Source organism: Thalassophryne amazonica, chromosome 7, assembly GCF_902500255.1.
Source record: "Thalassophryne amazonica chromosome 7, fThaAma1.1, whole genome shotgun sequence".
In the NCBI taxonomy this organism is placed as follows: domain Eukaryota; kingdom Metazoa; phylum Chordata; class Actinopteri; order Batrachoidiformes; family Batrachoididae; genus Thalassophryne; species Thalassophryne amazonica.
In genome coordinates, this window is record NC_047109.1 from 104,667,897 (window position 1) to 104,683,578 (window position 15,682).

Below are 15,682 nucleotides of genomic sequence, written 5' to 3' on the forward strand. Positions count from 1 at the left end.
AGCACCCCCAGAGTATGATGTTTCTACCCCCATGCTTCACGGTTGGGATGGTTTTCTTGGGGTTGTTCTCATCCTTGTTGGGAAAGTGTAGTGACACGGACCCACAACAGGGGGCGTAAATAAACGGACAATGGAAGGAGTCAAATTATAACACTTTACTGTTGTGAATATCACAACCAAACACAGCAGATTCAGAATGTGCAACAGTCAATTAATAAAGGTGTCGTGTGGGCAGGCTCGACGATAGGAGACGCCCGTCTGGAAACGAACCGGAACCACACGATTTCCACCGCCACCTGAACCCGAGGAATACTGGAGCTGCCAAGGCCCGGAGTCCCCAGGTGGCCACATTCCCGGCGTGTCGGATCTGGTACTGCTGGCAGAAAGCAAAAGACAGTCAAAGGGTGGGTGTGTGAACACCCAGTAACAATGGTGGGAATGCCACCTCCACCTCTCACTCAACACGTTGCAGCGGTCTCAGATGAAAAGGAGCGCCGTCTTGCACAGCCTCCGCAAAAACGACCAGTTCTCCTGCAAACACTCACAATAACAGATTTATAAATCTCACAAAAAGGGCTGAGAGTATTACCTCCAGATGAAGATGATATCTCGGCAGTTTGGTGGAGGTGTCTTCCTGCTTTTATACCAGATGTGTTGATTAGTGACAGCTGTCACGGATGATGGGTGACAGCTGTCACCACGGCTTGTTCCTGAGGCGGCAGCGCCCTCTGGTGCCTGAAGCCCGCACTTCAGGCAGGGCGCCTTCTGGTGGTGGGCCAGCAGTACCTCCTCTTCAGCAGCCCACACAACAATCCTCTAAACATGGTAAGTGGAGTTGATTCCAAAAAGCTCTATTGTGGGCTCATCTGACCACATGACCTTCTCCCATGCCTCCTCTGGATCATCCAGATGGTCACTGGTGAACTTCAAATGGGCCTGGACATGTGCTGGCTTGAGCAGGGGGACCTTGCTGCCCTGCAGGATTTTAAACCATGACAGCATCATGTGTTACTAATGTAATCTTTGTGACTGTGGTCCCAGCTCTCTTAAGTTCATTGACCAGGTCCTCCTGTGTAGTTCTGAGCTTTCTCAGAATCATCCTTACCCCACAAAGTGAGATCTTGCATGGAATCCCAGACTGAGGGAGATTGACAGTCATCTTGTGTTTCTTCCACTTTCTAATAAATAATCATAACAGTTGTTGTCTTCTACCAAGCTGCTTGCCTGTTGTCCTGTAGTCCATCCCAGCCTTGTGCAGGTCTACAGTTTTGTCCCTGGTGTCCTTAGACAGCTCTTTGGTCTTGGCTATGGTGGACAGGTTGGAGTGTGATTGATTGAGTGTGTGAACAGGTGTCTTTTATACAGGTAACAAGTTCAAACAGGTGCAATTAATACAGGTAAAGAGTGCAGAATAAGAGGGCTTCTTAAAGAAAAATTAACAGGTCTGTGTGAGCCAGAATTCTTGCTAGTTGGTAGGGGTTCAAATACTTATTTGCAGCTGTAACATACAAATAAATTATTAAAAAAATCATACATTGTGATTTCCGGATTTTTTATTTATTTATTTTTTTTGATTATGTCTCTCACAGTGGACATGCACCTAAGATGAAAATTTCAGACCCCTCCATGATTTCTAAGTGGGAGAACTTGCAAAACCACAGGGTGTTCAAATACTTATTTTCCTCACTGTAAATGAAAATGAATTGAAACTGAAACTGAAAATTGGGGCTGAGATACCACCTCCATCCCACCGATAATTCTATCCGTTTATCTTCACTGCAGAGACTCAAAGATGATTCTCACCTCTCCTCTAAGAACAATGGTAGTTTACACGTGAACTCAAGTGACCTCCAGTGATGACCAACTCTCGATGCCTTCCTTTGGCCCCATTCAGTCTAAGGTTGGCAGTCTGGCTCGAGCTGGATTCAATCTGGATTGCTTTCTAGCCGGATAGCAGTCAGACCTGTTTTTCAAATCCGGCTCTTCCTATACAAGCATGCAAACCCAATCTGGCTCAAGCTGTATTATTTGCAGTTTCACTAAAGAATTCAGTGGGAAATATGTTAGAATTTCCTAGATGTAGTTAGAGCGAGTGGGCTGGAGCCTATCCCAGCAGTCATAGAGCATGAGGTGGGATACACTCTGGACAGGATGCCAGTCTATGGCAGAGAGGGAAATATTTTCAAATAAACAAGTCCAGTTGGCCTGACTTAACCTACTTGGATACTACAACCTAGATGACTGAAAATCTCCACAAATGACATCCATCATCATCATGCTTCAAATGACAGTTGTTTGATGCAGTTTATTTCATGTACTGCAGACTGGTTGGAACATAAGAACAAGAAACACCTACCTTCTTGAAATAAATCATGTGTACGTATGCTATTAACTCAACCAATAATTTGCATTTTTTTTTTTTTTTTTTACCAAAATTGGAGCAAGTTTAACATATGTACAAACTGAAACTGACCTTTGTCACTATTTTTGCTGTTTTTACCCCATAACTCCAGAACATTCAGTCATAGATAGTCCAAACTATACGTTTTTGGAATCCCTATGATCAGACAAATAGTGTGGTATAGTTTTCAATATGATTGGAACTTTTTTAAATTTTGACCCCTGTGTAATTCTTTATTGACCCCCGAAGCTCATCAGAGGTCAACTCCAGGATGTCTCCATATCTGAAAAGAAACAGTTAATTTAGAATATCTGTGCCAAATTTCATGCTTTCATCACTAACTGAACGATTGTTTTGGTTATCTGCTGCACTAGTCAGGTGTGTCAGCATGAACCGATGGAATGTGTGTTGCTGCATCCATCCCACCGCAGAACATCTGAGTCCTGGGTAGCAACCATTAAGGCAGACAATTAGTCCATCTCCACTTCTTGAAAGTAGGCATCTTTCTGCTGCAGCAATGTGAAACGTGGTCTTTTCCTGTTGCTGGGGTCCTCAGCATTGAGGCAGCTGCACATTGGATCTTGCAAAGAGAACTGTGTCACATGGCCAAAACATCATAGCTGATATTCCCTTATCACGCAAGTGATATGCCTCCCCTGATTCACAATGAACAACTTTGTTTGGCACAAAGTCATTCCAGTGGTACACAAGAGTGTCAAAGATATCCAGTGTCATGCAAAGTTACTGGTTACTGTTCAAGTTTCCCAACCATACAGCAATACAGGAAGTAGCAGGACCCTATCTCAACCTCAAAGGCTGAGCACCAAGAGATATATGAATGTCACTGCCAGTTTTTCTGTAAGGTTGATTTGGTAAGATCTAGGAGACTTAATTTGGGTCCAGCCATTTAAACTAGCGAGGAGCTCCAGTTTATGCAGATGGCTAGAACAGTCAACAGCCCAAATTCCTTGGCTCACCAACAAATTGACACATGTAAAGTTCTTAGGATTGTATTTTTAAAACATTTACCTTGTAAGTGGTGCCAGTCTTGATGAAGTTTTTCTCAAGGATGTTGTCTAGGGCAGGGTCAAGCTCCTCTCCTATGTCCTCAATCAACAGGGGGCGTCCAAGAGACAAACTGTCCTCTAGATGATTTCTGAAGTACTTGTGATTCAGTGAGGTGACCTGGCATCAGAGAATGACAGTTACTATTAATAAATGGACATGAAAAGTGATTATAGTTTTGAAAATTGTTTTCTGTACATCAACTTTCCATGAGCAAATTGTAATCCAACTTTCTAAATCTTCAATATACGTATATAGGCCATATATTACAGTAAAAACATTGTCTTAATGGGCCTCATGTATCAACGTTGCGTACAGCGATATTTGAGTGTATATGGGGTGTACGCCAAAACGGCTGCGCTACTTGGCATTTATCAATGTGGTCGTTGGCGTACGCTGCGCTGAAAATATACACCAGGTCGAGAGGTGGCGTAAATTATACACCAAAATAACCAGCGCTGGAATCCACATAAAAATGAAGATGATCAACATGATAAACAGTGCCATTATACAAATCAATGCATATGTTACATAAATAACACTTTCCTGATTATACTACATAATAATCAATACAAATCCCGCTTTTGCGGGATTGTTATGGAGCACGATCTGTGGTCACAGCGCTGACTGCAAAGACAGCGCTGCTCGCCTTTTTCCTCCAGACTTCGAGCCTGGAGCCAGAGCAGCGCTGAGCTTAACTTCATGTGGTGTGATCGTTTTAGACTATGAAATTCATAATAACAACTGTAGTTTCGTCATTCCCTTAATTCGACCGTGCTGCAATCAGGTTTTGTCGTCTCCATTCGGTTGTCACAATAAAATAAATACAGAAATACATTTAAAAAATAAAGAAATGTGACAGATTAGGCGTGTCTTATTAATTTAGCGAGCAAATATCCACATGTCAAGAATTATTGACATGTGAAAAGAGAATATAGTGGTCCCTCGCTATAACGCCGTTCACCTGTCGTGGCCTCAGAGTCTCGCGGAGTATTTAGTCCAATTTTGCATGCCTTTTTTTTTTTTTTTTACAGTGTTCTGTGTTCTGTGTATCTGTTTATAAGAATCTTGTTGCCCAGAAGAGAAAAGAGCACCAACAACTACTCATAACTGTGTTTGTCACACGGAAACAAACACCTGCAGCCAGGTGTGAGTGGGAAAAGGCGCAGCGCCAGGACACAGAGGCCCGATCTGTGAAATACTGGTGAGTCACTATTAATAATTTCTTATGTGTCCGACCTCGTTCGTTGATCGTTAAAATGAATTCGTTAGTTCTAAATGCCATCATAATTATTTATAGGAAAATGTTCTATTTTTATTTCTCAAACAAAGGTTTGGGCCTGAAAACAGTTTGGTATTATTTTCCTATTAAGGTTTGAACTTTGAGAGTGTTTACACATGAGAGAAAAGTGAGAAAATGTTCATGCCTGATTGAGAAAGTGTATAAACTGTGTAGTGAGTTGATATGCGCAACATGTATCAATGTTGCGCACTTGTGGCGTAAATTTGAAATACACCAAAGTTGCCGTGACATGTATCAAGCAGTGCGCACCTGCCCATTTCTGGCGTACGCCTGACGTGACCTTGATAAATGTGGCATGTGGAAACGATCGTAATTATAATAAACACGTCCATAAATATTCAGACTCTGCTTCAGACACACCCTCATTTTACGACATGAAAGCCAGGAAGACGGCAATGAAAAAGAACTCCACCAATCACGACGCGTGCCAATAGAGCGTCAAAAGCGGCTGTCATATCAATTGTTTTGTAGTATATAATCAATAAAGTGTTACAGTGGTCCCTCATTAATCGCTGGAGTTCCGTTCTAAAAAATAGCCCGAAATACGCGAAACCGCGACGTTAGGCAGCGTTATTTTTTACAATTATTACAGACGTTTCAAAGCTGTAAAACCCCTCACTACACAGTTTATACACTTTCTCAATCACGCATGAACATTTTCTCACTTTTCTCTCGTGTATAAACACTCTCAAAGTTCAAACCTTAGTAGGAAAATAAGACCAAACTGTTTTCAGGCCCAAACATTTGAGAAATAAAAACAGAACGTTTTCCTATAATTAATTATGATGGCATTTAGAACTAACGAATTAATTTTAACAATCAACGAACGAGGTCGGACACATAAGAAATTATTAATAATGACTCACCAGTATTTCACAGATCGGGCCTCTGCGTCCTGACGCTGCGCCTTTTCCACTCACACCTGGCTGCAGCAGGTGTTTGTTTCTGAGTGACAAACACAGTTATGAGTAGTTGTTGGTGCTCTTTTCTCTTCTGGGCAACAAGATTCTTATAAACAGATACGCAGAACACAGAACACTAAAAAAAAGGCATGCAAAATTGGACTAAATACTCCGCGAGACTCCGAGGTGAACGGCATTATAGCGAGGGACCACTGTATTCTCTTTTCACGTCAATAATTCTTGACGTGGATATTTGCTCGCTCAATTAATAAGACATGCCTAATCTGTCAGATTTCTTTATTTTTTAAATGTATTTCTGTATTTATTTTTATTGTGACAACCGAATGGAGACAACAAAACCTGATTGCAGCACGGGCGAATTAAGGGAATGACGAAACTACAGTTGTTATTATCAATTTCATAGTCTAAAACGATCACACCACATGAAGTTAAGCTCAGCGCTGCTCTGGCTCCAAGCTCGAAGTCTGGAGAAAAAGGCGAGCAGCGCTGTCTTTGCAGTCAGCGCTGTGACCACGGATCGTGCTCCATAACAATCCCGCAAAAGCGGGATTTGTATTGATTATTATGTAGTATAATCAGGAAAGTGTTATTTATCTAACATATGCATTGATTTGTATAATGGCACTGTTTATCATGTTGATCATCTTCATTTTTATGTGGATTCCAGCACTGGTTCATTTTGGTGTATAATTTACGCCACCTCTCGACCTGGTGTATATTTTCAGCGCAGCGTACGCCAACGACCACATTGATAAAATGCCAAGTAGCGCAGCCGTTTTGGTGTACACCCCATATACGCTCAAATATCGCCGTACGCAACGTTGATACATGAGGCCCAATGAGTGCAAATTGCAAATGTTTTGTGTAAAATGACAAAAAATAGATTCTGAATTCTTTGCACAATAGCCTCATCAGCTGATCACAGCTGTGATCACGTTTATTGCCAAATGACACGATTTGACAAATGATGCATTCAGAAGATGAAGAAATGAGGAAAGGGTTTCTTTCAAATTTAAAGACTGTGCCATCTTTCATCTCAAGCTACAAAGGATAATCTTAGCAAATCTAATAACACACCACTTTGACGAAGGGCCATTTTTGAAGAATAGTTGGTCGGATGAGATCACTTATGAAATGGGTTTAAGAATCAGAATCAGAATCAGAAGAAGTTTATTGCCATTGCCAGTGAACAGGATTCACAGACTAGGAATTTGCTTTGGTACAATGGTGCAACATTAAGAAGAGATAAAATGCTAAGATAAAATATAACATATGTGTCAAAATAAGATAAAATCTAAGATTAAAAAAAAAGAAATATGAAATATGAAAGGCTGTGTGCAACAGAAAAACAGAGAAACAGAAAAAACAGTGCAGTGGGAGGAGTGTAATTAAAAACCAAAGTACACTGTCTAAAGTGACCCGTGATAAAATGATAAAGTGACAGAGTTAAGCTTAAGGTGACTGAGTTATGAGGAGTTCATGAGTCTAACGGCAGAGGGGAAGAAACTGTTCTTATGGCGGGAGGTTCTGGTCCGGATGGACCGTAGCCTCCTGCCCGAGGGGAGTGGTTTGAACAGACCGTGTGCAGGGTGAGAAGGGTCAGCTGTGATCCGACCTGCTCGGCCCAGAGTCCTGGAGACGTGTAGGTCGTGGAGAGATGGAAGGCTACAGCCGATCACCTTCTCAGCAGAGGCCACAATGCGCTGCAGTCTGTGTCTGTCCCTGGCTGTGGCCCCGGCGTACCACACCGTGATGGAGGAGCAGAGGATGGACTCGATGATGGCCGTGTAGAACTGCACCATCAGCTGGACAGGCAGCTTGGCCTTCTTTAGCTGCCGCAGGAAGTACATCCTCTGCTGGGCCTTCTTGATGAGGGAGCTGATGGTTGACTCCCACTTGAGGTCCTGGGTGATGGTGGTGCAGAGGAAGCGGTGACAGACCACAGTGGTGATGGGGCTGTTGGTGAGGGCGAGGGAGGGCGGGGGGGCTGTGGCTTTCCTGAAGTCCACGATCATCTCCACTGTTTTCTGGGCGTTGAGCTCCAAGTTGTTGCTGCTGCACCAGGTCACCAGCCGGTCCACCTCCCTCCTGTAGGCAGACTCATCCCCATCCGAAATGAGTCCGATGAGGGTGGTGTCGTCCGCAAACTTGATGAGCTTTACAGAGTCGTGGCTGGAGGTGCAGCAGTTAGTGTACAGGGAGAAGAGCAGAGGGGAAAGGACACAGCCCTGTGGAGATCCTGTGCTGAGAACCCGAGTGTTCGAGACATTTTTTCCCAGCCTCACACGCTGACTCCGGTCCGTCAGGAAGTCTGTGATCCACCTGCAGGTGGAGTTGGGCACATGGAGCAGAGAAAGCTTGTCCTGTAGCAAAGCTGGAAGGATGGTGTTGAATGCAGAGCTGAAGTCCACAAACAGGATCCTAGCGTAGGTTCCTGGGGAGTCCAGGTGCTGCAGGATGGAGTGCAGGGCCAGGTTTATGGCATCATCTACAGACCTGTTGGCTCTGTAGGCAAACTGCAGGGGGTCCAGGAGGGGGTCGGTGATGGCCTTCAGGTGGGATAAAACCAGGCGTTCGAAGGTCTTCATGACTACAGACGTGAGAGCCACAGGCCTGTAGTCATTAAGTCCAGTGACGCGTGGTTTCTTGGGGACTGGAACTATGATTGAGGACTTGAAACAGACTGGAACATGGCATGACTCCAGGGAGGTGTTGAAGATCCCCGTGAAGACTGGGGCCAGCTCATCAGCGCAGTGTCTCAGGGTGGCAGGAGAGACACAGTCTGGGCCCGGGGCCTTACATGGATTCAGCCTTTTGAAATGTCTCCTCACGTCCTCCTCTTGGACCGAGAGGGCAACAGGGGGAGTGGGGAGGGCAGCAGTGAGAGGGGGGAGGTCCAGAGTGTTTGAATATCCAGTTGTGTGGGGGGTGGGGAGGTGTGAGTCCTTGTCGTCAAACCGTGAATAGAAGACGTTCAGGTCGTTGGCCAGCTTGAGGTCATCAATAGAACCGCTTGGAAGAAATGCATCTTCAAGATGTTCATAACAGGATTGCTGAATGCACTCACTGGGCTCAGAGATGGCCCCTATCAGGGCCAGTGAACTTATTCGCTGGTGTTATTATGTTTGCTGAATGGAATCAAGTCTGAATTTATATTAAAAAAAATACAAAAATTGTAAATCACATATTACAACATACGACAGAGGAGCAAAGCGAAAATTCTTATGATCATGCTTCCAAACCACCACAAAGTAAGGACACAGTAGTCTGTCATCTCAACATAGTGTTGACATCTTAATGTAATTATTGACAACTGAAATTTCAGTGCTATTGGTTTAGGAATCATGAGGGTAAGATCCAGACCAAGGACCTCTGCCGAGGACATTGTCTTTTCATCTATGTATGATGGTTTATCGGCTTAAATACCACACAGACCTTGACAGATTTTCAAATCTTATTTGAGGGACGGTATATGAACCATGAAAGAAGCAATAAAAGTTTGGCAATAAATCATACGAAAGGGTGGATGGAGAGGAAAAATATTTAAAATTTTGTCAGCAGTGGAAGGGAAGGGCACTGTCACTACACTTTTAGGTAATTCATGGATGGCAATATTCTTGAAGTGTCTGAATATGAGGTGGGGTTAAAATGGATGGAATGTTGGATCTTGGTATGTGCTTAACTTAATGCCCATGCTCTTAAAATTGTAAAATGTTTTGAAATTCTGCATTATCAGAAGAAACATGATAAAATTAGATTGATAAAAATATGAACAATAATGTGACACACTCATTCCATCCAAGATCCATTCAGAACTGAGATGAGTGAAAACTGTGTGAGAGCCAGAGTATGCCTATGGGACCAGGGGTACATTAACACCACCCAAGGCCCCTGGGCTACAGAGATTCAGGAGACCCCCCACCCACCCACCCAAACCCTCAGCCGCAGCTGAAGTATACAGTGTATAGATGTATATGAGCCCATACCATAAAAAAAATAAATAAAAGAAACTGTAATGGGGTGGGAGATACAGACAAACACATTCACATCTACGATCAATTTAAACTCATTGATTCACATAACCTGCATGCCTTCGGCAGTGAGAGAAATCCAAAGTACCTGGAGGAAACCCGATGATGGAGAACAAAAAAACTCCAGACACAAAGGATCAGGTCAGAAGCAAAGCTGGGACATTCTCATTCCGAAACAAAGGTGCTAACCACTAAGTCAGCCTGTCTGTTAATGCTTGAGGTTTCCTCTTATAAACTAATAGCTGAGGGAGGCTTCCCTTAGGGCCCCTTCACACATAGTACGAATGTGGTCAACTTGCACATGAAGCAGGAAGTGTGTGCAAAATGTGTAAAATCATAGCTGCCTCTAACGCCTCTTACACCTGTTGCTACAACTATTTGCACACACCAGTGACTAAAGACAGATTGAGAGCCCATCAAACTCTCTCGTGGCAGGTGTCGGCCATATTCCAGGTGACAAACACGAACATCTAAAAGTGCAGTGACACGAGCATGACTTTGATTCACACACTAACACGACGTACTGGAGAGTAATGACGTGCTGTGTCGTGCCAGAGAGTAAACTAGTTTTTAACTTGTACAGACTAAACATGAGAGGGGTGCCGGTGCGTGATATTGCGCACAGAGAATTTTGAAATGTTCAAAAAATCTTTCATGCACAAATGTCGCACTACGTGGCATGATCTAATCGCCAACACGACGTGCAGCTCGTCAAGTGGAGTAAAGAAGAAGTGAACAGAGTGAGTGGTGACGTCAGCGGATCACATCAGAGCGCAGCTCGTCTGAAGGATTATAACAAGAAGTTAATCTGTTATAAACATACTTTAACAGCTGCACACAAGAAGGAAAGAACACACAACTGTTTTACCAAGCCATGACAATGTAAACATGACAAATAATGACCTTGTTAGATGGCTGAAAATGCTTTATCCAGCTCGTTAGGCGTGTGCACGCAAACGGCACCAGCTGAAGCCTCCTCTGTGATTTAGGAAGCGATTAGAGCCGTTTTCACCGGTCAATTTGCAGAAAAAATTATTAATCCACCACAAAATAATTATTTTATATACACAGCATCCAGCGCAGAGCACGTGACAGGCGGTAGAACAAAGAATGGCGTCCAGCTGTGATCACAGTGGGTGGGGTCATCACAACAACGGGTGTGCAAGTGTGTGAATCAAAGTCATGCTTGTGTCACTCCGCTTGTTTGGCACTTAGAAAATGTGTGGCCATTCACACTATCATCAAGAAAACAGTCAGCAGACAATCACTGTCGAGCTGGATGTGAAATTTGTCTAAGTGCCCCACGACTGTGGAGCAAAAAGCCACACACATGTGGTGCATGTGTCTCACACGTGTACGCACTGTGTTCCTGCTCGAAAGACACTGTTGCGTGCACAAACCATCGCAGCAGCATCATGCACGCCTGCCCGTTAGCTCAATGTTTGTGTGGTTCTCTCATACAAGCTGTTCCGTCGTGAGTCGCCCTGAGTTGTACTTATTCGTACTATGTGTGAAGGGGCCCTTACCAATGTTGCCATTGACTTTGCTGAGCGGGTGTCTAAGTTTTAACCCTTACTCCTGTGTAGTGCCTTGGGGTGACTTATGCTGTAATTTGTTGATGTATAAATAAATAAATTGAACTGACACACTGAAGACTGTTGGTGTTGAGTCGTCTCACAAAGGCTACGTCTTCAGTGTTCAGAAAAGTATAAGAAAGCAACAAAACCAGGCCACATATTTAAAAATCAAGTCCCAAAAATGACAAACCAGTAGGTCATTCTTGGCCTCTTTGTTCTTGATCCAGAGTTTTCCCTGCGTCTGGGGGTCAATTAGCAGCGGGAATCGAGCAGCTTTGGCAACAATGATGCCATTCTGAATAGACAGATCATCATTGGGGAGGCCCTGTAAGAGCAAAAAACAAATGGCTACTTGTGTGATATTCTGAAATTAGTTTGATCTTAAACGGTGGGGTTTGACTTAAATTATTCTGGGGTTTTTTTTTCAGCAAAATCATCTCTATGGTCGCAATAATTCTGAAAATGCATATCCTGCAATGAACTGGCTTAATAACATACATCATCATACTATTAAACACTTTCTGTGACTCCACACAAAATGTACTCATGTCTCCTTTGGTGATGCTGTTAGAGCAGATTACTGACCTGTAGGTTCCACTCACTGACAGTGGCCGCATCAATTAGCATCTCGGTTAGATTGAGTTCGCTGCCAAAAGGGATATGACGCTGCATCAACTCCTGCCGCCAGTCATTCATTAGGAGTTCACGGAACTCCTGATTAAAAGGGCCGCAGTAAGAAAGAAACGCAGTAGCCAGAAGGACGTCACCTAGGACAAGAAAACAAAACTCTATAAATATGTATACATATACACTAGTCCTATAAACGCCACTAAAGAGATACAAAAATATCTAGAGGAGAAATGCCATCATAATCTGAAAAAAAAAACGTTTTTGGAAACAGTGCAGCTAATCAACCAGTCTGGGGTTTCTATCTGGGTTTGTCCCCTGTTTATGTCCATATTCTCTCTGACTGTTCTACTATTTTATTTTCATATGATTGTACTTTTGTCACTTAAGTCTTGTCTTAGTTTGATTATGATTATGTCTTTTCAGTTAATCATACTTCAGCCATTGCGAGTTCCGCTCTAGTTCAGTCTTAGTCTTTTATTTTCTTGTTGTCCTCCTTTTAGGTCTGTCATTTTGTGTCCTAGTTTGCTTATTTATTCTGTTCATGTTAACATTCGTTAGGCTTTTGGTCTTATCTTTCTTTTGGCATTTTATGTTATTCACCATTGCTGTTTCTGTCACTGATTCACTTGCTTCTGTCTGCTTTGTTTTTGTCTCACTGTACTTTTTTGCACCTGCCTTCACTCATCTTTGTGTCTTTTTTCCACACTTCCTTTCTGAATGTTCTGCTCACCTGTGTCTCATTTTCTATGATTACCATCAATGTTAAAAGCTCTGTGTTTTGTCCTTCACTGCCAGTTTGTTGATTTTCATGTCTTCATTCTAGCCTTTGTTATAGCCCTGTTTGCCAAGCTGTGTTTTGACCTTGCTCTATATTCTCGGTTACACCTTTGTGTCTGCCCTTGAACCTTGCTGCTCTGTTTTGACCTCTGTTTGTTTTTTGGACCTCGCTGCTGCCTGATGACTGTCTGTAACTTTGGCCTATGTTGTGTCCCGTACCTCTGCATACCTTAAAGATAAAGTCCTTGTGTCCGAGAGTCCTGCAATTGTGTCCAATCACTTTGTGCCTGTAAGCCTGAGGAGCCTGACAGCTAATTATTTTTGTGTAATAAAAAGCTTAAGATTGTGTTTGCTTTGGTGTTTTGCAAGTTGGTTGTTTGAAGGATTACTGAAAAACCTGGAATGTTTGAACCAATTCATACAAATGTATAAATGAAGGAAGACGTTTTTAACTGGTGTAGTTTGCGTTTTTCCCAACTGAGTAAAACACAGATTGGTTGATTTTTATCCTGCACCGATACCCACCCACGAGACGTTTGGTTTGCACAGCAAATTCTTTGCTTTGCTCTGTCCATCTCTCCTTCTCGCCAGCTAAACCACTGATCAGACTGGACGCTGTTTGCATCTTGTGTCTGCAGCGCTCAGCGTCTTCCAACAGCGCCTGAAAGGAAACACAAACTGGTCAGTAGGTGAAGCAAGACAAACAAGCCCACCATCTGTCCACCCAGCATCATCCGTCCCACTGATATCCGTCTGCTCTGTCTTCATGTATTTCAGCTGTGTATGTGCATAGTGTTCATAGAGGTTGTGAATGTCTACTTGTGATGTGGGAATGACAACTGAAGCAAACTGAACCCATGCAAAAATAACGTCTGTGTGTTAGTCCTGTGAGAATGGAGAAGTGTTGCATAGCTGTAGCTGGATGGAAAGATATGCTTGCATTTGCATATGTATGTCTGTACAATTTGCCAATCATTCCAATGTTGTTACCCTAAAAATAAAAATGAAAGGCATCAGAGGGCTAATACATATCCTGTGTTCTTTATATACCACAGTATAAATGTAGAAGTAAATTATACATATGTCAGTAATTGTGTTTTTGACTATGTTGTTGTACTTTCAGCTGCTCCTGTTTGCCTGGGGTCACCACAGCGGATACAGCCAGATCTGCACTGGTATTTGGCACAGGTTTTGCACTGGATGCGCTTCCTGACCCAACTCCATTTTTACATGGAGAAACACACACAGCCCCTGGTGTTCCAAAGAGGTTTTCCATCCAAGTACTAACCAGGCTGCTTAGCAGAGGTGGAAGTCACCAGCAAGTCACTCTCAAGTCATGAATCGACAAGTCTCAAGTCAAGTCCCAAGCCAAGTCTCAAGTTATAATGACCACCAATTGTTTGCAAGCTGACTTGAGACTTGACTTGAGACTTGGGACTTGAGACTTGCCGATTCATGACTTGAGAATGATTTGACAGTGACTTCGTCCCACCTCTGCTGCTTAGCTTCTGAAATCAGACAGGATCAGGCTGACACAGAGCAGACTGGCTGCATGTTTTGGACTATGTATGGTTTCAAAATATAACATGTCATTTCATTATGTATTCATTCATACCAATCAATAAAAATATGTTGATCAATATACGAGGTCTGTTAGAAAAGTATCCGACCTTATTATTTTTTTCAAAAACCATATGGATTTGAATCACGTGTGATTACATCAGACATGCTTGAACCCTCGTGGGCATGCGAGAGTTTTTTCACGCCTGTCGGTTACGTCATTCGCCTGTGGGCAGTCTTTGAGTGAGGAGTGGCCCACCCTCTCGTCGTTTTTTTCATTGTTTAGGAATGGCTCAGAGACTGCTGCTTTGTTTGATAAAATTTTTTTCAAAAACTGTAAGGCACAACTGAGTGGATACCATTCGATAAATTTAGCTGGTTTTCGGTGAAAATTTTAACGGCTGATGAGAGATTTTGGTCTGTTAGTGTCGCTTTAAGGACGGCCCACGGCGCCTGATGGCGATCTGCGCTCCGAGACGTCGTCGTCTCGTTGTTTCAAGCTGAAAACTTCCACATTTCAGGCTCTGTTCACCCAGGTCATCGTCAGAGAACAGAGAAGTTTCAGAAGAGGTCGGCATGAGGAGTTTATGCGGACATTCCACTGTTAAAGGAGATTTTGTAATGAAAGAACGTGCGGGCAGATTCGCATGTCGGGCCGGACCCGACCGCGGGGGTCGCGACAGGAAAAAAACCTCCATTGGAAACCTTAACGGACAAGTTGGAACATGCCCAGCTGTTAAACAATTTCTCAGATACTCACCTGTCGAAAGCCATCAAAAGCCGCCTGAATTTTACAAATGGTTTTCAACATGGAGGTGTTTTTCCTGTCGCGGCGCAGACGGATTTGCGGCGGCGTCACGGAACCGACTCGGCGAATTTGCCCGCACGTTCTTTCATTACAAAATCTCCTTTAACAGTGGAATGTCCGCATAAACTCCTCATGCCGACTTCTTCTGAAACTTCTCTGTTCTCTGACGACTACCTGGGTGAACAGAGCCTTAAATTAGGATGTTTTCAGCTCGAAACAGCCAGACGTACGCCATCTCCGACCGCGCCGCGCCGATCCGCTTTGTGAGCTGTCCTTAAAGCGAAAGAAACTCCACAATCTCTCATCAGCCGTTAAACTTTTCACAGAAAACCAGCTGAATTTCTCGAATAGTGTCCACTCGGATATCCCTCACAGGTCCTGAAAACATTTTGATAAAGCAACGCGCGCCGTCTCCAGCAGCATCTCAGACAAAAGATTTCAGCCGAGAGGGATGGACCAGTGCTCACTCAAAGCCTGCCCACAGGCGAATGACGTCACCGACGCGTGAAAAAACTCACGCATGTGCACGAGGGTTCAAGCATGTCTGGTGTAATTGCACATGATTCAAATCCATATAGTTATTTTTTTTTTATAAAACTGCCGGTTA

General features: G+C 43.4%; 1 protein-coding gene across 1 annotated transcript in view; it reads right to left on the reverse strand.

Annotated features, from left to right (window-relative positions):
* Positions 1–15,682, reverse strand: part of dnah5 (dynein, axonemal, heavy chain 5) — a 366,123-nt gene that overhangs the window by 79,788 nt on the left and 270,653 nt on the right. Inside the window, exons 68-71 of the mRNA XM_034175262.1 lie at positions 13,233–13,368; positions 11,886–12,067; positions 11,491–11,625; positions 3,431–3,586 (exon numbers count right to left, since the gene is read on the reverse strand). Of these exons, the coding sequence (XP_034031153.1) occupies positions 3,431–3,586; positions 11,491–11,625; positions 11,886–12,067; positions 13,233–13,368 (609 nt within the window). The remainder of the gene's footprint in view (positions 1–3,430; positions 3,587–11,490; positions 11,626–11,885; positions 12,068–13,232; positions 13,369–15,682) is intronic.